Source organism: Argiope bruennichi, chromosome 7, assembly GCF_947563725.1.
Source record: "Argiope bruennichi chromosome 7, qqArgBrue1.1, whole genome shotgun sequence".
NCBI classification, from domain to species: Eukaryota; Metazoa; Arthropoda; class Arachnida; order Araneae; family Araneidae; genus Argiope; species Argiope bruennichi.
The window spans coordinates 69,471,404-69,493,687 of NC_079157.1; the positions used below are offsets into that span (position 1 = coordinate 69,471,404).

General features: G+C 24.7%; 1 protein-coding gene across 1 annotated transcript; it reads right to left on the bottom strand.

Moving 5' to 3' along the window:
* Nucleotides 1-480: 480 nt before the first annotated feature.
* LOC129975162 (serine palmitoyltransferase 2-like) lies at nucleotides 481-21,430 on the bottom strand. The gene is made up of 11 exons (XM_056088125.1): nucleotides 21,147-21,430; nucleotides 16,773-16,943; nucleotides 15,030-15,184; nucleotides 14,524-14,669; nucleotides 12,878-13,096; nucleotides 11,379-11,484; nucleotides 10,165-10,384; nucleotides 8,441-8,567; nucleotides 7,546-7,681; nucleotides 5,483-5,612; nucleotides 481-4,344 (listed from the first exon to the last, which is right to left on the bottom strand). Exons 1-11 carry the CDS (start codon nucleotides 21,285-21,287, stop codon nucleotides 4,258-4,260), a joined length of 1,638 nt encoding a protein of 545 aa, XP_055944100.1. The 5' UTR covers nucleotides 21,288-21,430; the 3' UTR covers nucleotides 481-4,257.
* Nucleotides 21,431-22,284: the final 854 nt, after the last annotated feature.

Here is a 22,284-nt window from a genome sequence, read left to right on the forward strand (position 1 = left end):
ATCTTTTTTAAAATGGTATATAATATTTTTCATTTGATGTCATAGGAAATCTTAAGCTTGGATTTCATAAGACTATGGAGTTACAAAAATATGTAATTAGTTTAAAAAAATGATTTAAGATACTCTCTTACTTATGGAAAAGCAATAGTTAACATTTTAGCTATTGTGAAACAGGATGATAAGTCAAAAATTATATCAACAGAATATAGAAGAAAAAATTATCGCTGTAAATTTAGATTGTTTAATTAATTGACAATACACCAATGATTGTATGAGCATATAACACTTTAGAAGTTAAATTGTTCAGTTAATATCATAAAAAACTATTACTGCAAAGTAAAGAATAAGTCAGTGTGGAATATTTTATGAAAATTAGAAAAATTTTAGGAATTGTAACTTTTTTTTAAAGATACCAAAATGATCATTAAACATAAACAATGCAAGATGATAATAAAAAAGAAAAAAAAGACATAAAAAAGATTGTTTTCAGTCTTTGATTACACTTTATTATCGATAAACAGCTCACACAAATCTCATAAGACTTATCACAATCTGATGAGACAAACAGTAAAAAAAAAATAGGCTTGTTCATGGAATGCAAAACCAGCTTAAAATCCAAACACACTCGGTATCTTTTCAATTCTAAATGATAAATATATTAGAAAATCTGAAGAAATTTCAACTCAATATTACAACAAGATGTTACAATTGCTGCTCCTATATATATATGTAATCTATGCATAACAGCAAAAAGTGGTTAAAAATATAAAACTGGTAAGTGTATGACAACGCCAGCGTGTACAATTAAAGCAATACCAAAACTGTACATAAAAATGCTTCAAAAAATACTGATATCATAAAAAGCTCAAACTCCATGAAAATAAACTTTCGTACAAGCATCTGTGCCTGACATGGCTGCAGAAAAACCAAATACAACAAATTCAAATAATCAGCACCTACAGGAACTTCTATACATGTATAATTGTTCTATAAACTAAAAAAATAAAAAAGCAAAACTAATAGAAATAATAGTGTAGTGATACATATTAATGTACATAATATTTACATAACATATATTAGTGACGAGTTTATCACTGATTCTTTTGATATTTAAGGCAACATGCTAAACAGAGATGTAACAGCATCACTTAAAGAAATGTGTGTACACCATCATACTTTGACAATATAATACTAAAAGATAAAACACGAGGAATCGAGTCATGTTCCAAAAACAAAGCATGTGTAAGAGAGAAATGTTTCACCTTGATTGTACAATCCATCTAATATTCAGTTAAAAATAGAATATTAATTTACTATATTTTTGAAATTTTGATATATTCTAAAACGTTTTTACTATTTTTTAAAATAATAGAAAAATTCAAATTAGTAATCTTGCTGGTGATAATTAACTTGATCATTTTAAAGAAACATAATTAAACATCTGGACAGGAAATTAAATTTTAATTATATTAATTTTAGAATTCAAAATGGGAGAAGATTATATTTCACCATATTACATATTAGTCAATCAATTTATTATCATTTCAATACAATTACATTAATTAAAAATGAACTAGTACTAATTAACTACTTAAGACTTGATTTCTTATTAATAAATACAAACAAGAGAATGATGTTCAGTAGTAAAATTCAACTATCTACTTAACAGTTATGAAAGGCTTTTGTCTAATCTAAATGCCAGTCACTTCAAATATTAAAATTTTGGATAAAGCTCATATATTTGAGAAATTTGTAGAATCTAAAAATTATGGACTAGATTTCCATTAGAAGATCTCTTCTGAAGTTCATAAATTAAAATGAATAAAATTTTAAACACAAAAAGAACTCACTAAAAGAATATTCAAAGCAAAAGCATTCTAAAGAAAATCGTATCTTCCACAACTACTTTGAAGAATCTATGCATATATATGGCAAATTACACTACAGAGAGACAGCACATTAGATGTAAATAAAATTATTTAATATAGAATATATACTATATTTATATATCTCAAATATATCTTAAATTAAATATATTTTATAATTTACATTTATAAGTTATACCTGACTCTTATTAACTAATCTTTGGGCAGTTCAATATTAAAATTATATTATTTGTACTAGAAAATGCAGTGTACTTTAATCTTAGTCAACTAACTACATGAAAATAAATGGAATAAATCACCAGCACAAATATTTCACAAAATTTTCAAATGTACATGAACCATACTTTGACTATTTTTTTGACAACTGATGACATTAAAAACGGTCACAATTCTAATTTAAACATTGATTGAAGAACTTTGATTAAAGTATATGAAAATTTTAATAAAAAATTAAAGTTTCGATATATATATATAAGAAATAGAAAAATAAAATTAAACATTTTTTTAAAAAATTAATCACAATTCCAAAAAAAAGAAATTATCCCTGAGAATAAAAATGAACACATCACAAAAGTACACAAAAATAATCAGGGCTTAAAATGAAAGAAAATCAATATCTCTTAAAAATACATCGTTTTTTTACACATATTAAATTGATTCTATATTTAAAGCCAGAATATATATAAATCAACAATACAGAAAAGCACTGCCAAAAATTTACAAATGGCTAGATATCAAGAACAGCTAGCTCACAAATTAATAAATGATGATATGGCTTGCTTATTTAACTTTCTTCAGTTAAAACTGGCAGATGAGGATAGACTTTCCTTTACAGAAAATATACTTTGTTTATGAAATGTATAAGTGGAATGTTTAGTATTTTCCAATATTAATTCAACAGACTTCATTTAGAATATATTATTAGACATTATTCCTTCAACAATATATCATTTCAATGCCAATAATGATTAATATAGAATCTTATATCATACAAGTATTAACAGATACTGACTTGCAAGGCATAGAGGAATAGATTTTGATTTTTGATAAAATATACTCGATTCTACTATTATCACTTTCAAAGGCATCTCCGTAATAAATATTGCTATACATTAAAACACGATATTAGTTCTTAAGTACATAACAAACACTCTTGATTCTTATAAGATTAAGAAGAGGTCCACACCGGGTAGAATAACAAGAAGACAATTATTTTCTACCAATTGTAAAATTATCGAAGGTAAAGAAGAAATGATTCATACACAGGTATACATATTTATAAAATGCAGTTATGATTACAAAGAGATATGAAAGCAAATTATTTATAATAGTGTGAAGTACTACTAATGATGCTTAGAAAAATGGAAGAAATCTTAATACAGATTACTTCATTATTATTTGAATAGTGCACTATAATCAGGGAAAATATTAAGAATCACACTAAAAGATTGATAAATGGAAGCAAAAATTTTCATTCAAAGTGCAACTGTTGAATTTAACCAACACAGTGCAATAAAATAGATCTCATACATGCAAAACAACAGCAATGATGCATGTTAACATCTTTCAACAGAAGATTGCGAATATCCTCACTGAAAAATTTGCTAAGATTTTACATATAGTATCTTTCATTATAACTGCCATGTTGAAACCTCTCACTGAAAATGAAAAGCTACATTCCAGATATTTTTACACATATGTGCGCAAAAAGCAATGATGGCATGATGCCAACATTTTTTAAAAATAAAATATAAGGGGAAGGGGGAAAATAAGCACGGAAGACAAATAATGTCTTGAACTTTGGATATAAGAGCCATTATTTTCACATTTATATATATGTATATATATATACTGAAATCAAAAACATAACAGCTTATTGAGCATACCAAAGCTGCAAGAAAATATCTTATAGCACCCAACAGATAGGAAAAACAAAAGAGTGAATAAGAACCATAACTGTTTCTATTCTCCCAGATTTTAGCTTTCCTTTTTTTAAGATATAATTTTTTCAATCCAAAAAATAAAAGATTTTACAGATAAAAATAAAACTACAGGTCACCATAGTAGTTTCCAATTGATCTGACTTGATTTAGAAATAAATGACCAAATTTTCATTCCATTACTGAGAGAAAAGAGTACTAGTCATGGTGTGACTTATGATAAATGTAAAGAATTCTGGAATGATGTGCATTTGTTCCAAAAGCTAAAAAATATAGCAAATTCTGTAAAAGGCAGTACTGAAAGGAATGTACTGAATTCACAGTTTTTTTTTATCTTCTTTACGCAAACAACACACATGGCTATATTTTTTGAGAGAACACTTGCGGCGCACGAAGGCACTTTTGTTAAATGACATTTTTTCCCCAACTGACTAGTAAATCACATTTTCCTGAGATCTTGGCTTACGAGAGTAATCCACCATGATCAGACGTCCTGCTGTCTCCACAACTGATAAAGCCTGGGGAAAGGGAGGAAAAACTTCAAAAAAACAAAATATTTACAATATTTTTTTAATTAAATTTTAATAATTTAACAAAGTAAATGCTTGAATATATATATATATATATATATACTAGTTAATGACAATGATCGTGAAATTTTTTTTAAAACTTGGCCGCTTAGAAGATTAAGACAAATCTTACTAATAATAAAAGTACTATTTCAGCTACTTAAAAATACATGAAAAATATGTCACCAAATATACAACTATTTAAATAAACATAATCAAAATTCAAATGATATAAATTTTAACAATAACATGGAAAACAATACAAAAATATAAAAGAGGAAAATACTCTAAGAATTCTCTGCATTGAAAGATACTGTTTGTTAATATCAAAGACTATAATTTTGGGACAATTTTACCCAGAATTGAGATAATAAGCAGTGAAGAAGATGAGTGAAATTCTGAAAATTTTCTTAGGGCTTGATTTTTGTCTCATTATGAGCATTTTCTTTCAGTCCCTCTTTTGAATCTCTTTACTTTAATTATAAATTTGTGCATTCTTATTCATATAGCTAATTCAATTACCCAAATTATCAATGGTTACAATGTCACCTAATTTTGCTGATAATTTAATATTTATTTAGCAGTTCTATAAACTTAACATTTTCTCCTCTGTCTATTTACATGAAATCAATGCTTCTTGGTATATGTGCAAGAATGTGGAGAGTTTTCTTATCTGAGAAAAAACAACTTAAAAAAAAAAAGAGAGAATGAAAACATTTTTGAAATTAGCTATAAAAATGTCTTAGTACAATTTTTAAAAATTCCTGCTTATTTTAGAAACTAAGCATATATGCTCAGAATGATTGCATTATTGTTGCTCGTAATTTCTTATGACCAAAGTTATCATTGCCCAGTACAAAAGACCAATTATGGAACGAGGAACTTAAAATAATTTGTTAAATTAGCCATATAAAAAACAACAATTTAAAAGCAGGTTCATTAAGAAATCTTCTTGTTTAATATAATGAAATGAAAGAAATAATGCAATGAGTTGAAATGCCATTCAACTTTAAAACAAAAAATTAAAATATATCATACTGTGATAAACAGAATATTATTATTTCCACTTTGACATATATTAACTCACTTCATCTAACATTTCCTTTGTGTGAGCTGCTGAAATGCAGAAGCGCGCTCTGGCCGTTGTAAGTGATGTTGCAGGAAACCCAACTCCAACAGTAGCTATTCCATGTTTTAGTAAGTGGCGAACAAATGCACTGCAGTAAAAAAAAATACTCATATTTATAAGTCTATGTCAATCAAACATACAAAATTTGTCAGGTATTCCCTTGAAATATGATATATAGCATGCAATAAATTCTTCTTGGGAAAATTAATTGATTATAATAAAGTGATTATTTATATTTTTTGAATGAAAAGAGATTTTCTTAATAAAGAATATAAAAAAAATTATACAAACCATTTTACATTTATTTACAAGCCAGTATACTAGAAAAGGCTGGAAATTAAAAATATATATATTCAAGTAAAAAATTATAACATTTTAAAGTTAATAAAACAGTTTCATGAAGAAGTGTATATTGAGCATACATCTCAGTACGCAGTTAAATCCTTCTCTTATATCTGAATCATCAAGTAAATACAGAAACACTGCTTTGGAATTAATATCCAAAGAAAGCAATATTTTTAACAGAACTCTAATAAGTAGCAAAACAACTGCGGGTGAAGGATTTGATGTAACAAAATCTGTCTGAACTGCAACATTACAGACTATTTTTACAAATTCTATTTAAAGCTAATAGTTAAAACTAAAGAAACATTGTGCAAATTTAATTGATATATTTAAAAGAACATTTTTTTTCCCTTAAGGATTTTTATTATATAAATTATTTCTCCTTAAGATGGTACAAAAATTACATCTACATGTTAATTATTTCAAAAACTATTCGGTTAAAAAAATGAAAATTCCTAAGCTTTTGTAATTTCATTAAGTATTTTAAGAATTAGTTTTGAAAGTTAAAAATAATAAATTTGACTAAGAAATGGACCTCAGAGTGGTTGTAGAAATTTCACCACCACTGTTCACCATTTAGGGAGATGTTTTGTTGCAGATTAAAAAAAAAAATTATAATATTTAAATATTTTTTTTAATGATCCTTTTGAAATCTATATTTTAAAAGAACATAAAAAAAGTGAATATGTTCATGCATAATCATTTTCTATAAATGGTAAAAATGGGAAGGAAACAAAGTGAAAAGATTTTTTTCTACCTATATTCAAAATTATAATTTCACTGTCAATTCCATAGATCAATCATGCAGTTTCGATTTTTACGAAACAACAATATTGCATCCTGTAATAAACTATATAATACATTTATTTATAGTAATTTCTTTGACTTAGCCAATCAATAATAATTATATGGTATTTTAAAGAAAAAAACTTGGAGAATATGTGCTTTCACATTTTAGTTTAGTTTAACTCCTTTTTAAAACATCAATTATGTTGCAAACATCCACATATTAATTTCTGAATAATTATTAACAAAAAAAAATTATAATTATAGAAATTTAATGAAATAAGATTTTTAATTGAATTATTTTCTAAATTTTAATTTTTAAATGCATAATTTTTTCAAAAATTATGGAATTTTGAAGCCAATTTTTTTTACAAATATTCTACCGGGCGAAAGCAAAATTTAATATAATTCATTGCTTAATTGATAACGTTATACTAAAAATATTAATAAAGTGTAATGTCATTAAGAACACAAAGGTATTCAGTATATCAAAACTCCAGCACTTAAGAAAGTAAAAGAAACACTTACTGAAAACTTCTAAAGCTGAAACAGTGTTGAATAAAAGTGTAAAAAAGTATATCAAATTTAGATTGAAACAGAAATAAATCCCCCCCCCTTTTTTAATAATTTCCTTAATATATTTTAAAACATCATAAAGGAATTGTTGTGATTTAATTATAAAATTTTAACAGAGCTCAATTATCATATATAATAATAATATTATTTTACAGATCAAAATTATAATAACTATGCACAGAATATTATACTGAAACAGTAAACTAAAAGTATTTGTGAATATACCAAAGATTCCGCAATAAGAGCAAATTTCTATACAAAGTAAATAAAATAAATGATTATTTCATAAGGTAAATTATACATTTGTAACTTACGCTATCTTAGATGGGAAGAAGAGCATCAAAGGCACAACAGGAGAATCTTCATTGCCGTAAATAATAAATCCTTTCTGTTTTAATTTCTGACGGAAGTAGTGTGTGTTTCGTTGTAATTGATTAATACGTTTCAAACCTGTAACAGATATAAGTTAACTGACATAAGCTACATGGAGTTTCCAAAAGTAGTTAACAAAAATAAACATATGTCTTCAGTAATTTTTAATTCAAATTTACTTTTCAATACTTCAAATTTAAAATAGCATTATCTAGTTATTTCAGAACATCACACATAACAAATCAGAAATATATATTAAATAAAACTAAAAAAGTAATTTAAAATTATATAAAAATAGCATAATATTAAAACCAAGTAAAGCTCAATCTAAATCTGAAAAATTCCATAAAAAATTCGAAAATTCCAAATAATATTTTCATTTTGTGTAATACAATTAATTGAATTATTATGCAAACACTTACAAAGATGGAAAGGATTAAATAATCATTGAAATATATACTGTATCAGAAAAAGATCAATCCACATTTTGAATATACATTAATATAGAGTATTGAGATCATTATAATGGACAACAGAAGCTTTGTCTTTTCTTTTTTCTGTCCAACTAAACAATAAAGATATTGCTTCCTCTTTCCTTTAATGCCTTTACTATTTTGAAATAAATGACGACATTTCAAAATAGATGAACTCAAATGATGGCCATTATTCTGCCAAAGTATATTTAAAATTCTAAGAAATAATTAATACTTCAGAAGTACTCTAAATATACACAAATCTGTTTAATAATTTTTTAATATTAAAATTTATGAAACTTAAAACAATATAAAAAATATTATTCACTGCTCTGTTATCTAATTTTGATTACAATTGTCTTACCCTCATTGGTTCCATCCTTTCCCATGACGATCTGCATAGATGTATATATTTGTTTGGCGACAACAGCAGACATACTAGTTGCATACATAAAATTGTAGCAGTAGACTCGAATATGATCAATGGTATTCTGTTATGTAAAAAGAAAAATTTCCGTAAATCTCACCATAAAGGCGCACAAGGTTAAAAAATTTTTTTAAAAATAGAAGCTCTATTTTTGCAAAACATGTGTGCAATGTAATAAGCAGCTAATAATTATAATATTTTAAAAGAAGTAGTTATTTCACATAATTCAAATATGAAGTGAAAAATCTGTGCACATTTCATTTAATACAAATAACAGAGAATAAACATTTAAAATCCTGTTATTGGAAAAATCTTTTATCTGTAAATAACTGTAGATATAGTGATCAGGATAATAAGCATAGTTTTTATTACTTACCAAAACATCTCATTATCAATAAAGTACCAACTTGAAGATGAAATGCTATTCTCAACAATTGTATAAATGAATTCTTACACAAAGTTTGTAAAAATTCTATAAAATAGACCACATTATTTTATGATTTATTACAAACAAACTGAAACATATTCATGACCAAGAATTGAGTTACCATCTAGTAAAAATCAAAAATAATTTAAGGTAAATTCAGTTAAAAATTAATATGCTATTGCCTAATAATAATTCAGCTTACTGATTAGATTTCTCACATGGCAGCATTTCATACATTTAATCTGTAAGCTGAGCGCTAATGTTAATTAGAATTATACAATTTTTCGGATTTCAAATCGTACCCAAACAACAAACATTTCAATAAGGTAATAGATAAGTAGAGATGGAAAACCTGCATTCTGCCAGGATGGGTGCATATTTATTGAAACTCACAAAAATTAACAAAGATGTGAATCTGTTTTATATTAATAATCGCAAAGCATTTGAAAGATTAAAACAGACAAGTATTTATTTGAATGGAAACAACATCTTTATTTGCAATAAAAGGCAGTCATTTTGATTTAATCGCTTTTTTTTTTTTTTTTTTTTTGCAAACAAATGCTTGGTAAGAAAAAGTAAGGTCATGAAGTTTGATTCTTGAGATATGGGAAAAATCTCAAGAATCTTTGACCAATCTCCTATGTCAGACTATAAAAAATGAACAACTCCTCTGCAGCTCAATTTCGAAGTTGTTTGAACAACCAGTGATGGCAAGTCTAGCAGTATCTGCAATTTGTACTATTGAATATTTCATCCTATTACAATTGAATTAATGAGTTATAAAAGCATACTCATCTCATGTTTGGTGGCATTACTGTTAATTAAATTTCTTTATTTCAAGAAGCAGGCATCATTACTTATGCCTTCTATTATAAGTGAAGTAGCACATATGGGGCAACATTATTCATCATCTGAAGAACTTCAAATACAATAGGAGAAATTACTATAAGCTAATTACAACTTACAAAACTCAGAAAGGCAATTTAAAAAAAAAAAAAAACTTTTATTAACTTCATTATCAGCTTTAATCTGTTCTTTAATTTACTATACAATTTAGCAAAAACATTTTAAACTCTAAATTGTATATTTTTTAACACTAAGTAAAAAGTAAAAAATAATCAATATCAATTTACAGCATAAGAAAAATTCATTTATTTTAAGTTTATTTGATATTGCAATAAATTAAAAATATTAGGCTCCCATTTTTTATTATTAAAAAATATATTGTGCTTACCCGTGATCCAGCTATATAGCCTCCAGCTGCTCCAAAACTTTTAGAAAAGGTACCCATGAGGATATCTACATCGTTAGGATCACATCCAAAATAGTCGACTACACCTCGTCCACGAGGTCCAATGGCACCAATGCTGTGAGCTTCATCCACATATAAATAACATTTGTATTTTTTCTTCAAATCAATAAGGGCTGGCAAATTAACAATTGTCCCTTCCATACTATAAAAAAAGAAACATTATAAATTGAGAAATTTTTATTAATTATCTTGATCAATTTTCCTTATAAAAAATTCACTTTTTTCCTGAATACATTTTAAAACATGTTACAATAAAAAAGTTGAAAATACCATAATATTTTTTTCTTAAAACACTTTTTTATTTTTGCAAAATAATGAATAAGCTATTTCTTTATATAAATGCATAGCTTTAGAATGTGCATGCTTATTTTCAGTAAATATAAAAATATTTCAATTTTTATGATATCATTGATTTATTTATAAAATTTATATTTATTTCAGATAGTATTCTAATAACAATATCTTAATTCCAGTAAATTATGCATGCAAGCTTTTGGACAAAGGAAAATAAAATTACAACAGTAAAGAGAAAAGTTATATATCCTTTCTGAGATTAGAGTTAAATTCTATGCATGATTTTTTAAATAAATATCTGTAAAAGATATATAAACTATTTTTAAAAAAATTAATAATATTATTTTATAAAAGTAATAATACAGATTTAATCTAAATTCAAGGTAAAATAATATTAAAATAATACGCAGAATGATATAAAATAATTTTCCAGAACGGCATTAAAAAAACCCACTCTTGGTCAATAAAGTATTTATTCAACTAAAAAAATAATAATAATAATTTAAAAATGGAAATTTTCTTTTTGATATATTAGTACACATTCAAAAGAAATTGGATGTAAAGGGAGAATGTTAACAAATCTTAATTCTCACTATGAAAACCAAACAATGAAAATAATAATATATCAAAGTGTAATGGAACTTTTAATAAAATGGCATTTTTGATAAGCAGATTTGTAGATAAAAAGATTCCTTGGTTCAATTACACAAAAGAAATTTATATATTTCATCTGAACTTTAAGACATAAAATTCATTAAGCAAATCTTGCAACTCATATTAGCACTGAAAGAAAAGTTTCTTCTTATTAGTTTTTAAATAAAGTACAATCTTAGTTCTCTTACCTATAGATCCCTTCCACAATAATTATTATTTTCTTCCATGGTCTGTGAGAACGTGGCTGTCCTTCAATAATAGCTGACTGGATTTGTTTCTCTAAATCTTTCATATCTATATACACACATATATATATATATAATAAGTAAAATTGCTTTGAAATGAAAAAACTAACTTTGTAAAAGAAAAATCAGAAATATGTATAGTAAAGTCCTAAAACACAAAAATATGATGTATGGACTGCAATTTTCTTCAATCAACTATCATATGAAGATTAAGTGACTGAACAAGAGTATAGAGAGAAAATAGAAACAAATTATTACAATGATTAAAGAAGTTACGACTTTCAATTATAAATCCATATTTAATTTTTATTTTTTAAAAAAACTTTTCCTATGCCTTTTTTAAAACTAAGGCATATTTTCTTCCCTCTTATTTTCTTTAAAGGTGGAATTTAATAAATGTGTTGCAAGACAAGAGATGAAAATAAGGAATTTTTTATTTATTTATAAAAAAGAAATAAAGCAAAGTAAATTTGCTATGATATATAATATATATGTCTAGCAATGCTATGCTGAGAGGGAGACATAAGCAGTATGATCAAAAAATCATTTTCTTAATTATCCAATTACATATATTTGTAAAAATAAATTCTTTGTACACAAAATTAGATAATATTACTTTTATCAAATAAAATTGATCTGATAACCATATCTTATTAGATTCGTTAACTTATTAAAATACATATAAAACTCAACATATTCTTCAATAATACAAAAACATATTCACAAATTTAAAAAAAATTAACCTAAAATATATCATTAACATATTACAGATGTGCCTAAATGGAAATTAGATAATCTTTTTTTAAAAAAAAAAGGACCTCATAATGCACACTGCCTAGGATTGCTCAGTACCTAAATCAACCACTGCAAATACCTAATAACACTCACTCATAACTAATTAGAGATAATTAGTATATGAAAAAAACAGTAAAATTTTAAAATTAAATTATGTATTCTTTAAAAAATTACGTTCTATAATAAAACAAAAGACGATACTTGGAATTGAAATATTTATTTATGCTGAAGCATAAAGTATGATAATTACATAGCAAAAGCTTTTTTAAAAAAAGAAAGAGAAACTTAGAGTACATAAGATAAAATTACTAAGGATAAGACAAAAACCTCAGATTTTTTTTGAGCTTTTAAAGCATTTGTAATAATGGAAACTGTACACATCTATAACAAAGGATTATTCTTTTATAGCTTTACCACTCTGTTTATATATATATATATATATATATATATATATATATATCTTTGTTAGCAATAAATTATAACACAATTTTCTGAAATCTCAAATTTCATACTTATTTTTAAGCGATAACGGAGACAAAATTGTATGTCAAGATTTATTTTCTTGCGACTTAAAATGAAGCAATATTCATAATAACAAATTTATGTCATTAAGGAATAAACAAACATATTAAAACAGTAAATCTTACTGTTATGTTTAAAAACTCTAATCTTGGCCCCAGAAAGACGACATCCCAAGACTAAAGAGGCATGATTTAGCTCGTCACTAAAAATCAAACACCCTTTAGAAACAAGAGATGGAATAGTGGTGGAATTGGTTGCAAAGCCCATTCCAATTATAATGCTGTCTTCTACACCAAGGAACTCAGCCACTTGCTTCTCTAAGTCAACATGGATATCTAAAGTACCTAAAATTGGTTAACGTTATTAGAAGATTCAAAAAATAATTTACAAGAGTATTCTTACTTCATATTCTAGATGCAAATAAAATAACATGGGATGTAAATTCCATGAAAATTTTTATCCACACTATTTTAAATATTTTAATTAAAACTCCATTAATGAACATATTACATGAAAATGAAATTGCATATTCTGAAACATACCACAATTTTTTATAGTTAAATATACAGGAATGAGTACAACAATAAGCAATAATACTAAAAAAATAATGAAACTTTTAAGTTTTATTAATTTAAATACACAAAAAATGAGTAAGTAATAATTTTAATACTTATAAAATAATGTTTGCATTATTTTTTTAGATTTATAATACTGAAATAATCTAAAATGTGATCTGATTTACAATAGTGCTTTCTTTACAGGCCAAGAAATTTGATTTAAGATAGATTGATAAAAAAATTATATTAACATTAAAAGGTTCATCTTTATACTAAAAACCATGATACTTAGCTAGATATGTAACTAATACAAAGTTAAAAAAAAAAAAGTTCATAAACAATAGTACAGACTAAATATTTAATTTCGATTACTTATCTAACCTAATAATGAAGATGAATGTGTGTGTATTGGCACTGTACAAGCCGGACTGTTTGATCTACAATTACCAAATTTAGTATATGTATACTTTGGAGAGTAAAATTGTGTACCTCAGAGCAATTTTTTGAAATTTTAATTAATTAAAGTAAGCTGAATTTTGCTATTTTTTAATAATAACTTCCCAAAATATTACTGCACAAAGATGAATTTTACACTGTTTTAAAATACAAAAAAAAAAACTGTATTTTTATTGATTCCAATTTAATAATCATGGTTAATTTTTTACTAAATTTTGGAAAATTTTAACAAATTATATATATATACATATATATGTGTGTGTGTGTTCTAACAATAGTTGTGGCTCTAAAATTCGAGTTGCTTTTATTGTTTCATCAAATGTTTATTAATATGATTCTTTCCCATTGTTGAAAACTAGGAAAGAAGAATTATTATGTTTAATTATTGTTCAGTTTATAAGAAAAATATTAAAAAGTGAAGTTATAATATGGTGGAATTCAGAAGACAAATGAACAGGATATTTACATTTTTAATTGCCCTATGATATTATAGAACTGTTTCCAATAAAATGGTTGATGTACACAATAAACAGAATTACAGTAATACAGCTTTAAAGTCAGATAATTTTGTGGAATCATACACAAGATTTTTCATCTAAATTATTTATCTGAAAACAAATATAATCAATATTCCTGGCGAACCAGCCAATCTCTATAATGACTAGTATTTCATAAAGCAATGAAATAAAATTAGCTAAAATAAAATACTTATTGCAATGAAGATTTTTTAAAAAAAATTAATTAAAAAGCAAACCTACCAAGTTCAAGTCTTGTACTGCATGTTGCAGACCCATACTTGTACAAAGTTTCCTTAACACTTTCGAGACATTTCCCTTCGTTTTCAGCAAAGCCAAGGTAATTGTAGGAACCCATGTTGATTACATCAAAAGACTTATCTGTAAGTCTATATAAATAAAAATAATATCAAAAAATTACTTTAATAATGTTTTAAATTAACTATCATAATTGCACAATCAGTTATTTATGTAATATATATATATATCAACTTTAAAAATACAATTATATGTATTGATTCATTTTTTAAAATACAAAATAACTGGAAAAACTTGACACCTTTTTAATTTTACATACAGATGTCTTGATCGACATATATAGTTTTATTAATAAAATAGTTTCTAATTATGATAAATATTTTTTTTTAATATTCTAAACAGTTTAATAAAAGTATTTAAAACCAAAAAAAAAAAAAAAAAACACAAACATTTATAATTTAACATTCTAATATTTTCAAAATGCCACTTACTTAAAACTAATATTGTAATCATTCGTAATTCTTTCTCTCATTTTCATCAAGGCACCGGGAACACCACAAATAGGCATATTCAAACAATCACGGATACGGATGTAAACATTTCGAGTGTAAAAGCTTTCGAAACTATGGTATAATGGAACATAGCCCTAAAATATAAATCTTTTATCATAAAATTTTCAGTGATACCACATATTTTTTATCTATTCACATTCAAGAAAGTATTTTAAAAACTAATATAAATTGCAACTACTCCTGAATATATTATCAGAATAAACCTAAAAGTAATCAAATCAATGAAAAACGAAAAGTGAGTTATTTTTTCTGGTTACTTCAAAATACCATCCCAGCTGTAAAAAACATGATATGAACATTACAGAAAATCAATGTTTTTTCCACTTTCAACAATTAAAGAAAATACAGTGATTAAATATTTAATGAATTAATGAAAACAGTTTGAATTTGTTGCAAAAAGTAAAAATATTTGTGAAAATTATGCAAAAAATTATTTTTTAAAATTGTGAATTTTTTTTAATTGCACAGCAACTATTTTGATACTCTTACGAAAATAATAATTAAAAAAAAATTATTTTAATAAGAGTATCAAAATCATTTTTGTAAAGTGATACTTTTAGAAGATATTTCTGAAAAAATGCTAAAGTCTCATTTAATTTTAAATTATTAAAATTTCCAAAAACTATTTTTGCTATATTTGAAGCTCTAGGTCAAAAACTCAGGCCTATGCTGTGCCACCATACACTGACAGTACAAAATATATGTTGCACCTATAGTTCATTGCATTTTTTTTTTTCTTTTATAAAGCTGATATTTTAAAATAATAAATTAACGTATTTTTCCTTTGATTTGATAATTATATACTACTGATATAGAAGTTAATAATAACACTTAAAACTACACAAATAAAGAGATGACTAGAAGACATAGACAAGAAAAATGTTTTTCCAAATTGCTGATACAAAGTTGAAACATAATGATATACTAAACTATTTTGAAACAGCTGGAAAATTTAAGGGATTTTTGTAATCTTTTATCATTCAGATGCAAAATGTTTTATGTCACTGATATGGTAATTATGCTCCCTGAACATGAAACAACACAATTTTTTCATAATATCCTATTTAAATAGATTTTTCATCATACAGTCATGGCTTAGTCGAATGAACATATTTTTGTTAAATTCATTTTTGAAATAATGAATCAAAATTTAGATTTATATTATATATATACATATGGAAGTTAACAGGACAATGTTTAGCAATAGAGTACATATTTAATATATGATTTTAATAAGTAGTGGGAACCTTCATAATTTTAATAAAAATATATTGCCTAGTAATATATTCTCTATGTTTCAAAAATGCATGAAAATCTTAATGATGTAACAAACATTAATTAAAAAGAAAAACTTCAAAGCACTAGAGAAAATTCAAAATAAGCTATAACAATAAGCAAAGAATAGCATATTACAAATTTTCCTTAAACATAAAAAAAAAATAATAACACAACTTAATTTTTTCCCATCAAGATATAAATATAACAGTACAGTAAATAACATGGATGCAATTATTAATTCATATAACAGAAAATTATACTGATAAATGCAAATTTTTCTATAATAATGCAATGACTGTTAATAAAATTCTTATAAATATACATATTTTAATAAATCAATTAGCCTTAAAAAATTAACAAAATATGTAATTAGTAAATACTCACTTCTCTATTTAATTCTTTAGCCATGAAGTTCTTTTCCAAGCCAGACTTACGCATAAAATCCCTCAAGTAACCAAAAACCATAAGAACTGCATAGCATAAATAAATAGTTAAAACGATTAAATAGGGAGTTTCTTCAAATTCCTCTTTTAGCTCTTTTGGAGGCGTTTGTACCTAATAAAAGAATTATAACATCAAACAGGCATAAAATAATGCTTAACATGTCTCTTAATCTAAATCAAATACTAATATAAAAATTTTTTAACATGCATCTCATGGAAATCAAAAATATCCTGAATAAAAATGTAATAAATAAATTTATTAAGATTTAACATTAAATTCTTTAAATACTCAACTCAAAAATATAATTCTTTAAATATTCAACATTAAATTAAAAGATGATATGAAACATAGATTAAACTTTAGTTAATTGTAAATGGGTTTTTCAAAGTATATTCTCCATTATATTTCTACTTGGGGAAACTCCTGGCACTGATGAGCTTGCTATACTCATCAACTGATAACTTTTTCAATTGGAACAAGTTAATCCTAATGAAGAATTTCAAAGTGAACTTTAGCTAATAAATAACTAAAGTTATTTACTCGCAGTATTATTTAATTCTTTTAAAAGAAAACTTCAAATAGCAAATGCAAATAAATTTACATTTTCTATAAAAGATTAGTATTCTTTTAATAGAAAATTAACATACCAATAAATTAGTCATTGTTAAACAATCATAAAACTGTTACACTGTTTAAGCAATTTTTTATTATAAAATTATTACATTGTTTATATCCACACTCTTTTAAAGAATATTTCTGGAATACTTTACGAGTCAAATCAAAATAAAAACAAAACAAAAATAATTGAATGCAACCTCTTTTCAATCAACTAATAACTTTATTTACAGGTTTTAGAAGCCATTTTAACATCAAAGTAGTATAATGAGAAATACGGAAGTAAGAATAGCAATAATGTAGCTCTTCGTTTTAATTAAAAGAATCAATGAAAAACAAACAAGTATCTTTATCCATGCTGAGATAATAAAATTTTATGACAGAGAAATTATCTAAGAGTAGAACAATGATTTGTACAAAGCATCTTATCTTTTTAAGAGCATATATACTTGGAAACCATTGATGAGATTTGAGATCTACCATAAATAAAATGAATGCATGGAGGAAAAAATATTCTGAATGAAAACTTCAAAAACCTAAAATATAATTTAGTTCATTCTCACCTTCCATTTATTTGATTTTGTTTTCATTTCATAATTCTCACGGTAATTAATTATTTTATATTCCTAACAAATTGGAAAAGTTTTTGAACTTTAATTTGAATTAATTTTAATGTTTTTTAAACTAATTTTAAAATTAACTTATAATAAAGACAAATTCAATAACATTCAAATGAATATTTCAAGATTAAAAAAGTTTATGTTATTAAAATTAATAAACAAATTTGGCAACTAAGGAAAACAGAGAGCCATAATCTTATAAAACATATCTTCTTAAATTCCCGGTTATAATTGCATTTATTTGAGGGCATATAGTTAGATTTTGAACTTTATACAGACTTTTAAGTATGATACTTAGTGTTTTTATAAAAAATTTTATTATTAAGTTTATGTTGAGAAATTTTTTTAATTAAAATTTGTCTCATTTACTTAAAATAATACATAATATTAAATTTATTTTCATTTTATCAATTAAAAAAATTAATTTCATATTTTTTTAAAATGTAAAAAACATACAAGTCTTATTTGAAAAAAATCTCCTTATTTATTTTATAGTTCTAAAGAGAGGGAGGAAAGAGGGGATTTTAAGAAGCCAAATAATAAAAAAATTCTAATAGGGACTTTTTAATAATGAATAACTAAAACAAAAAAATATATAAAGTCAAATATCTAGATTCATGTTCAATTAAGTTTTGAAGTCTGGATGGTAAAAATTAACAATACTTCTATACTCTTTTCCACAGCAAACCATTTGATTTATAATAGGAAAATATTCTAGTGAGTCTTACTCATCAACAGTCAAAATTAATTTTAGATGATTTCAACTGAAGTATCTGCATTTTAATTCAAAAGAATAAATCATACAAAATAATAAATATTGTATATATGGGCAGAAATGTGGTTAATCAATTTACTTTTAGAAAGGGAAAAAAAAAAAGATATAGAAAGGGTAAAAAAAATATTAAATGTCATATTTAAAAAACCCAATATCAGAAATTTTAAAAAGAGGAATTCTTTAGCTGTTAAGAGGTTAGATTAAAGTTATCAACTCTAATTTATGAGTCATTAGTAGAAAATTCACAAAATAAAGTTCTCAATAATGTAGGAGATAAAGCATTCACTTTTCAAATGATAACAAAAATTTAAAAAAAAAAAAATACTTTTCTTAGAAGAAGAATTGAGAAATGGATATAAAAAGGTCTAAAACTACAGCAGAAAACCTTCTAATAAATGAAGTATTTTTTTTTTACAACTGGTTGAACAAATTTTAAACCAGTAGCTTAAATACAAAATAGCAGCTGCGTCTATTTGCAATGGATAATTTTAAATAGTATTTCATTAACCAATTTCTATAATAAGTTCTACATTGGAAATGTTCAGATACATAATAAAAATGTAGTATATTTTGTGATTTTGAGCATTAGAAGCATATAATAAGAAAGAAAGAAAAAAAAAAGTTATATCACACACATTAAATTAAGATCTGAAATATGCTTATACATTTTTTAAAAAATAAAGTCAAGATTAATTAAGTTTATTTGACTCAATTTTAAATAACCTAATTAACTTTCTTTAAGTGTTTCAAAAATGCAGAAATCATTCATTATTTAAGATTTTAAGCATAGGCAGAATGCATATTTTTGAAAAAATCAAATACTTATAGTTTAAAAATTATTTCTGAAACAATATTTTAAAAATTCATACAAAATTAACCATGCTTATTTAGAAAATTAATAATTAAAAGAATTTTAGTTACAAAATTTAATTAAAGAAAAAAATAAAGCTTATAGATTAAAAACCCATGAATTAATTAAATATAATACTGATCTAATTTCTAAAATGGAAAATTCAGTATAATTAACTCTGAACATTAAAATTAAATTTGTTTTCTTTTTATATTTTATGTATCTAAATTATATAAAAAAATGACTTTATGTTCGCATTTTTTAAATGACAGATATTAAATCATAATTGATAATATATAAAATAAAAGTACTTTTATATACATTAATAAACATATTACTTAATAATTTCTATGAATTTAAAGTATTTAATTTATCAAACATTTGTTCAATTAAGACCAAAATTATGCAATTTGAAAAAGAAAAATGTAACTCTTTAAAATAAATTTACATTGTGCTTAATGCAACTAATATAATTTTTATTTATTTTACAACTTCATTAAATATAATTTATACAGAAGTTATAAAGATAGAATGTTTTGAGATCAACTAAACCATCCTAATTTTGTATAATATATACTTAAATGTAACTCATCCTTAAAAAATGTTTTATAATATTAAATTTTAGAAACTTATTAACATAGCATGAAGCAAAGCTTATTAAGTTATATAATAAATAAATATCAGTTTACTTAGTTATAAGTTGCATCTTGTTTAACTCTATAAAACTTACCACAGACAATACCTAATAATTCATCAAAAAAAAAAAAAAAAAAAACTGAAGATAATCAAATGAATGCATACGTTTGATGATATAATAAAAGTTAAAAGCTTACTATCGTACAAATTTATATGACACAAGATTTTTTTTTTTTTTTCTTTTTTTACTTTTTCATCTTCTTGTATACGAAAGAATTTTTTACTCCGATTATTAAAATTCCCTTATAACTTTCGCAGATGCGCAGAAATATTGTTAAAAGAGCTTTTTTTTTATTTAATTTTATTTTATAATTAATCATGTAGCTTAAAAAACTATTGACTAACAATTTTTATAGCCAAAAAATAAAAATTATTTCGCGAAATTATCTGAAATTTTTTTTAACCGGCTAATTTCTATCGTCTGTCAGAAGTTTTGATTTTAAGTACATCAGAGTATGCAGCATTCCCAAAGTAATACAAATCTAACATAGAATTTCAAAAAGGCTTACAAATTATGATTAATAAAAATATAAATAATTTTCTTTAAAAGTTTCTTTTATGCTGCGATGAGAGTGATCTCTTAAAAATTAAGATGCATTTGATACATCAACAAACTTTACATAAGATTAAGCAGTACAAGCAGATCCGTAAAGAACATTTTTCTCCAAGCATGTTGACAAATAAGATATAAAGAAAATTTACGGGTGTCAGTGCCCTTAAAAAAATTGATCATTATTTGCGAGTACACATACACCTACCTGAGCGTAAGTCGGAATGCTCCCGTTTTTCACCGGATGAGAAAAACCATTTTTATGTGATTTTTCTTTAGTTGATGGGATGAAATCATAATGAGAGTAACCGTTAGTTGAAGAATCGGGTTTGTCGGATGATATTAACATAATTTAAAGTTCAAGAAAACGTAGACACAACACAAAACTCAGGACAAACAAAACAATCACACGACCAGATACCACGCCTGCTGTGGCGGAAAAGGAATAACAATTCACTTGCTTCACTTCATAGAAACGTTCTGCGTGCGCTTACGCCTAATATTTGTCACAGATTACGCGCGTATCTGCAAATATGGGCGTATCAAATCACGTGACTAAATGTCGGCGCATAAAATAAAAATTGCGATCTTTCTCATTCGTTCCCAAGGAAGTCAGACAAGAGAAGTTCTGAGTCGTTTTTCAACAACCTGGCTGAGTGGAATTGTAAAATTGAGACGATATTTCGAGACGGCTTACACAGCGAAAAGCAATAACAACGTATTAAAAAAGATTAAAATAAAAGTGATGATGGAGTAGAAGCTGTTAAGTGCCTTTAAATTTCAATATGAAACACTGATGTCGGTATTTTTTTTTATGACTCACAGTTTTTAAAGTATTCTGATTTGTTTGTTTAGAACTTATCTATTTCTGTATTCAGAAAGCTGTCATAGCAAAAGATTTCGAAAACACCTTATATAATTCGGTATGAATGAACTTTCTGAATACATATTTATGATTATTTTATTAGAACCGGAAGGAAGTTAATCGTGCCATTAACCGTCCACTAGAGAAGGCTAGTACTTCTAATCGTGGCGCCAATTAGTAGTTTCTTTGATTTAGATTGAAATGCTTCTATTAAGCTAACTTTTATTTTATAGAATTTTATTCATTTTCATTTTAAACTTTTTCAAAGGAATGGAACCAAACAAACCCAGGCAATATTATACATCTGCATAATTTTTTTATGAAATTTTTACAACGCAATAAATAAAATTTATACGAAAAAATCAAAATCAAAATACTTCAAATTTGGAAAAAATAATAATAATAATAATGATTCACATAATTTCTTGTCCTGTAATTATCTAATTTAGTAGTTCTGAAAGATATTTTGGATATAAATGAG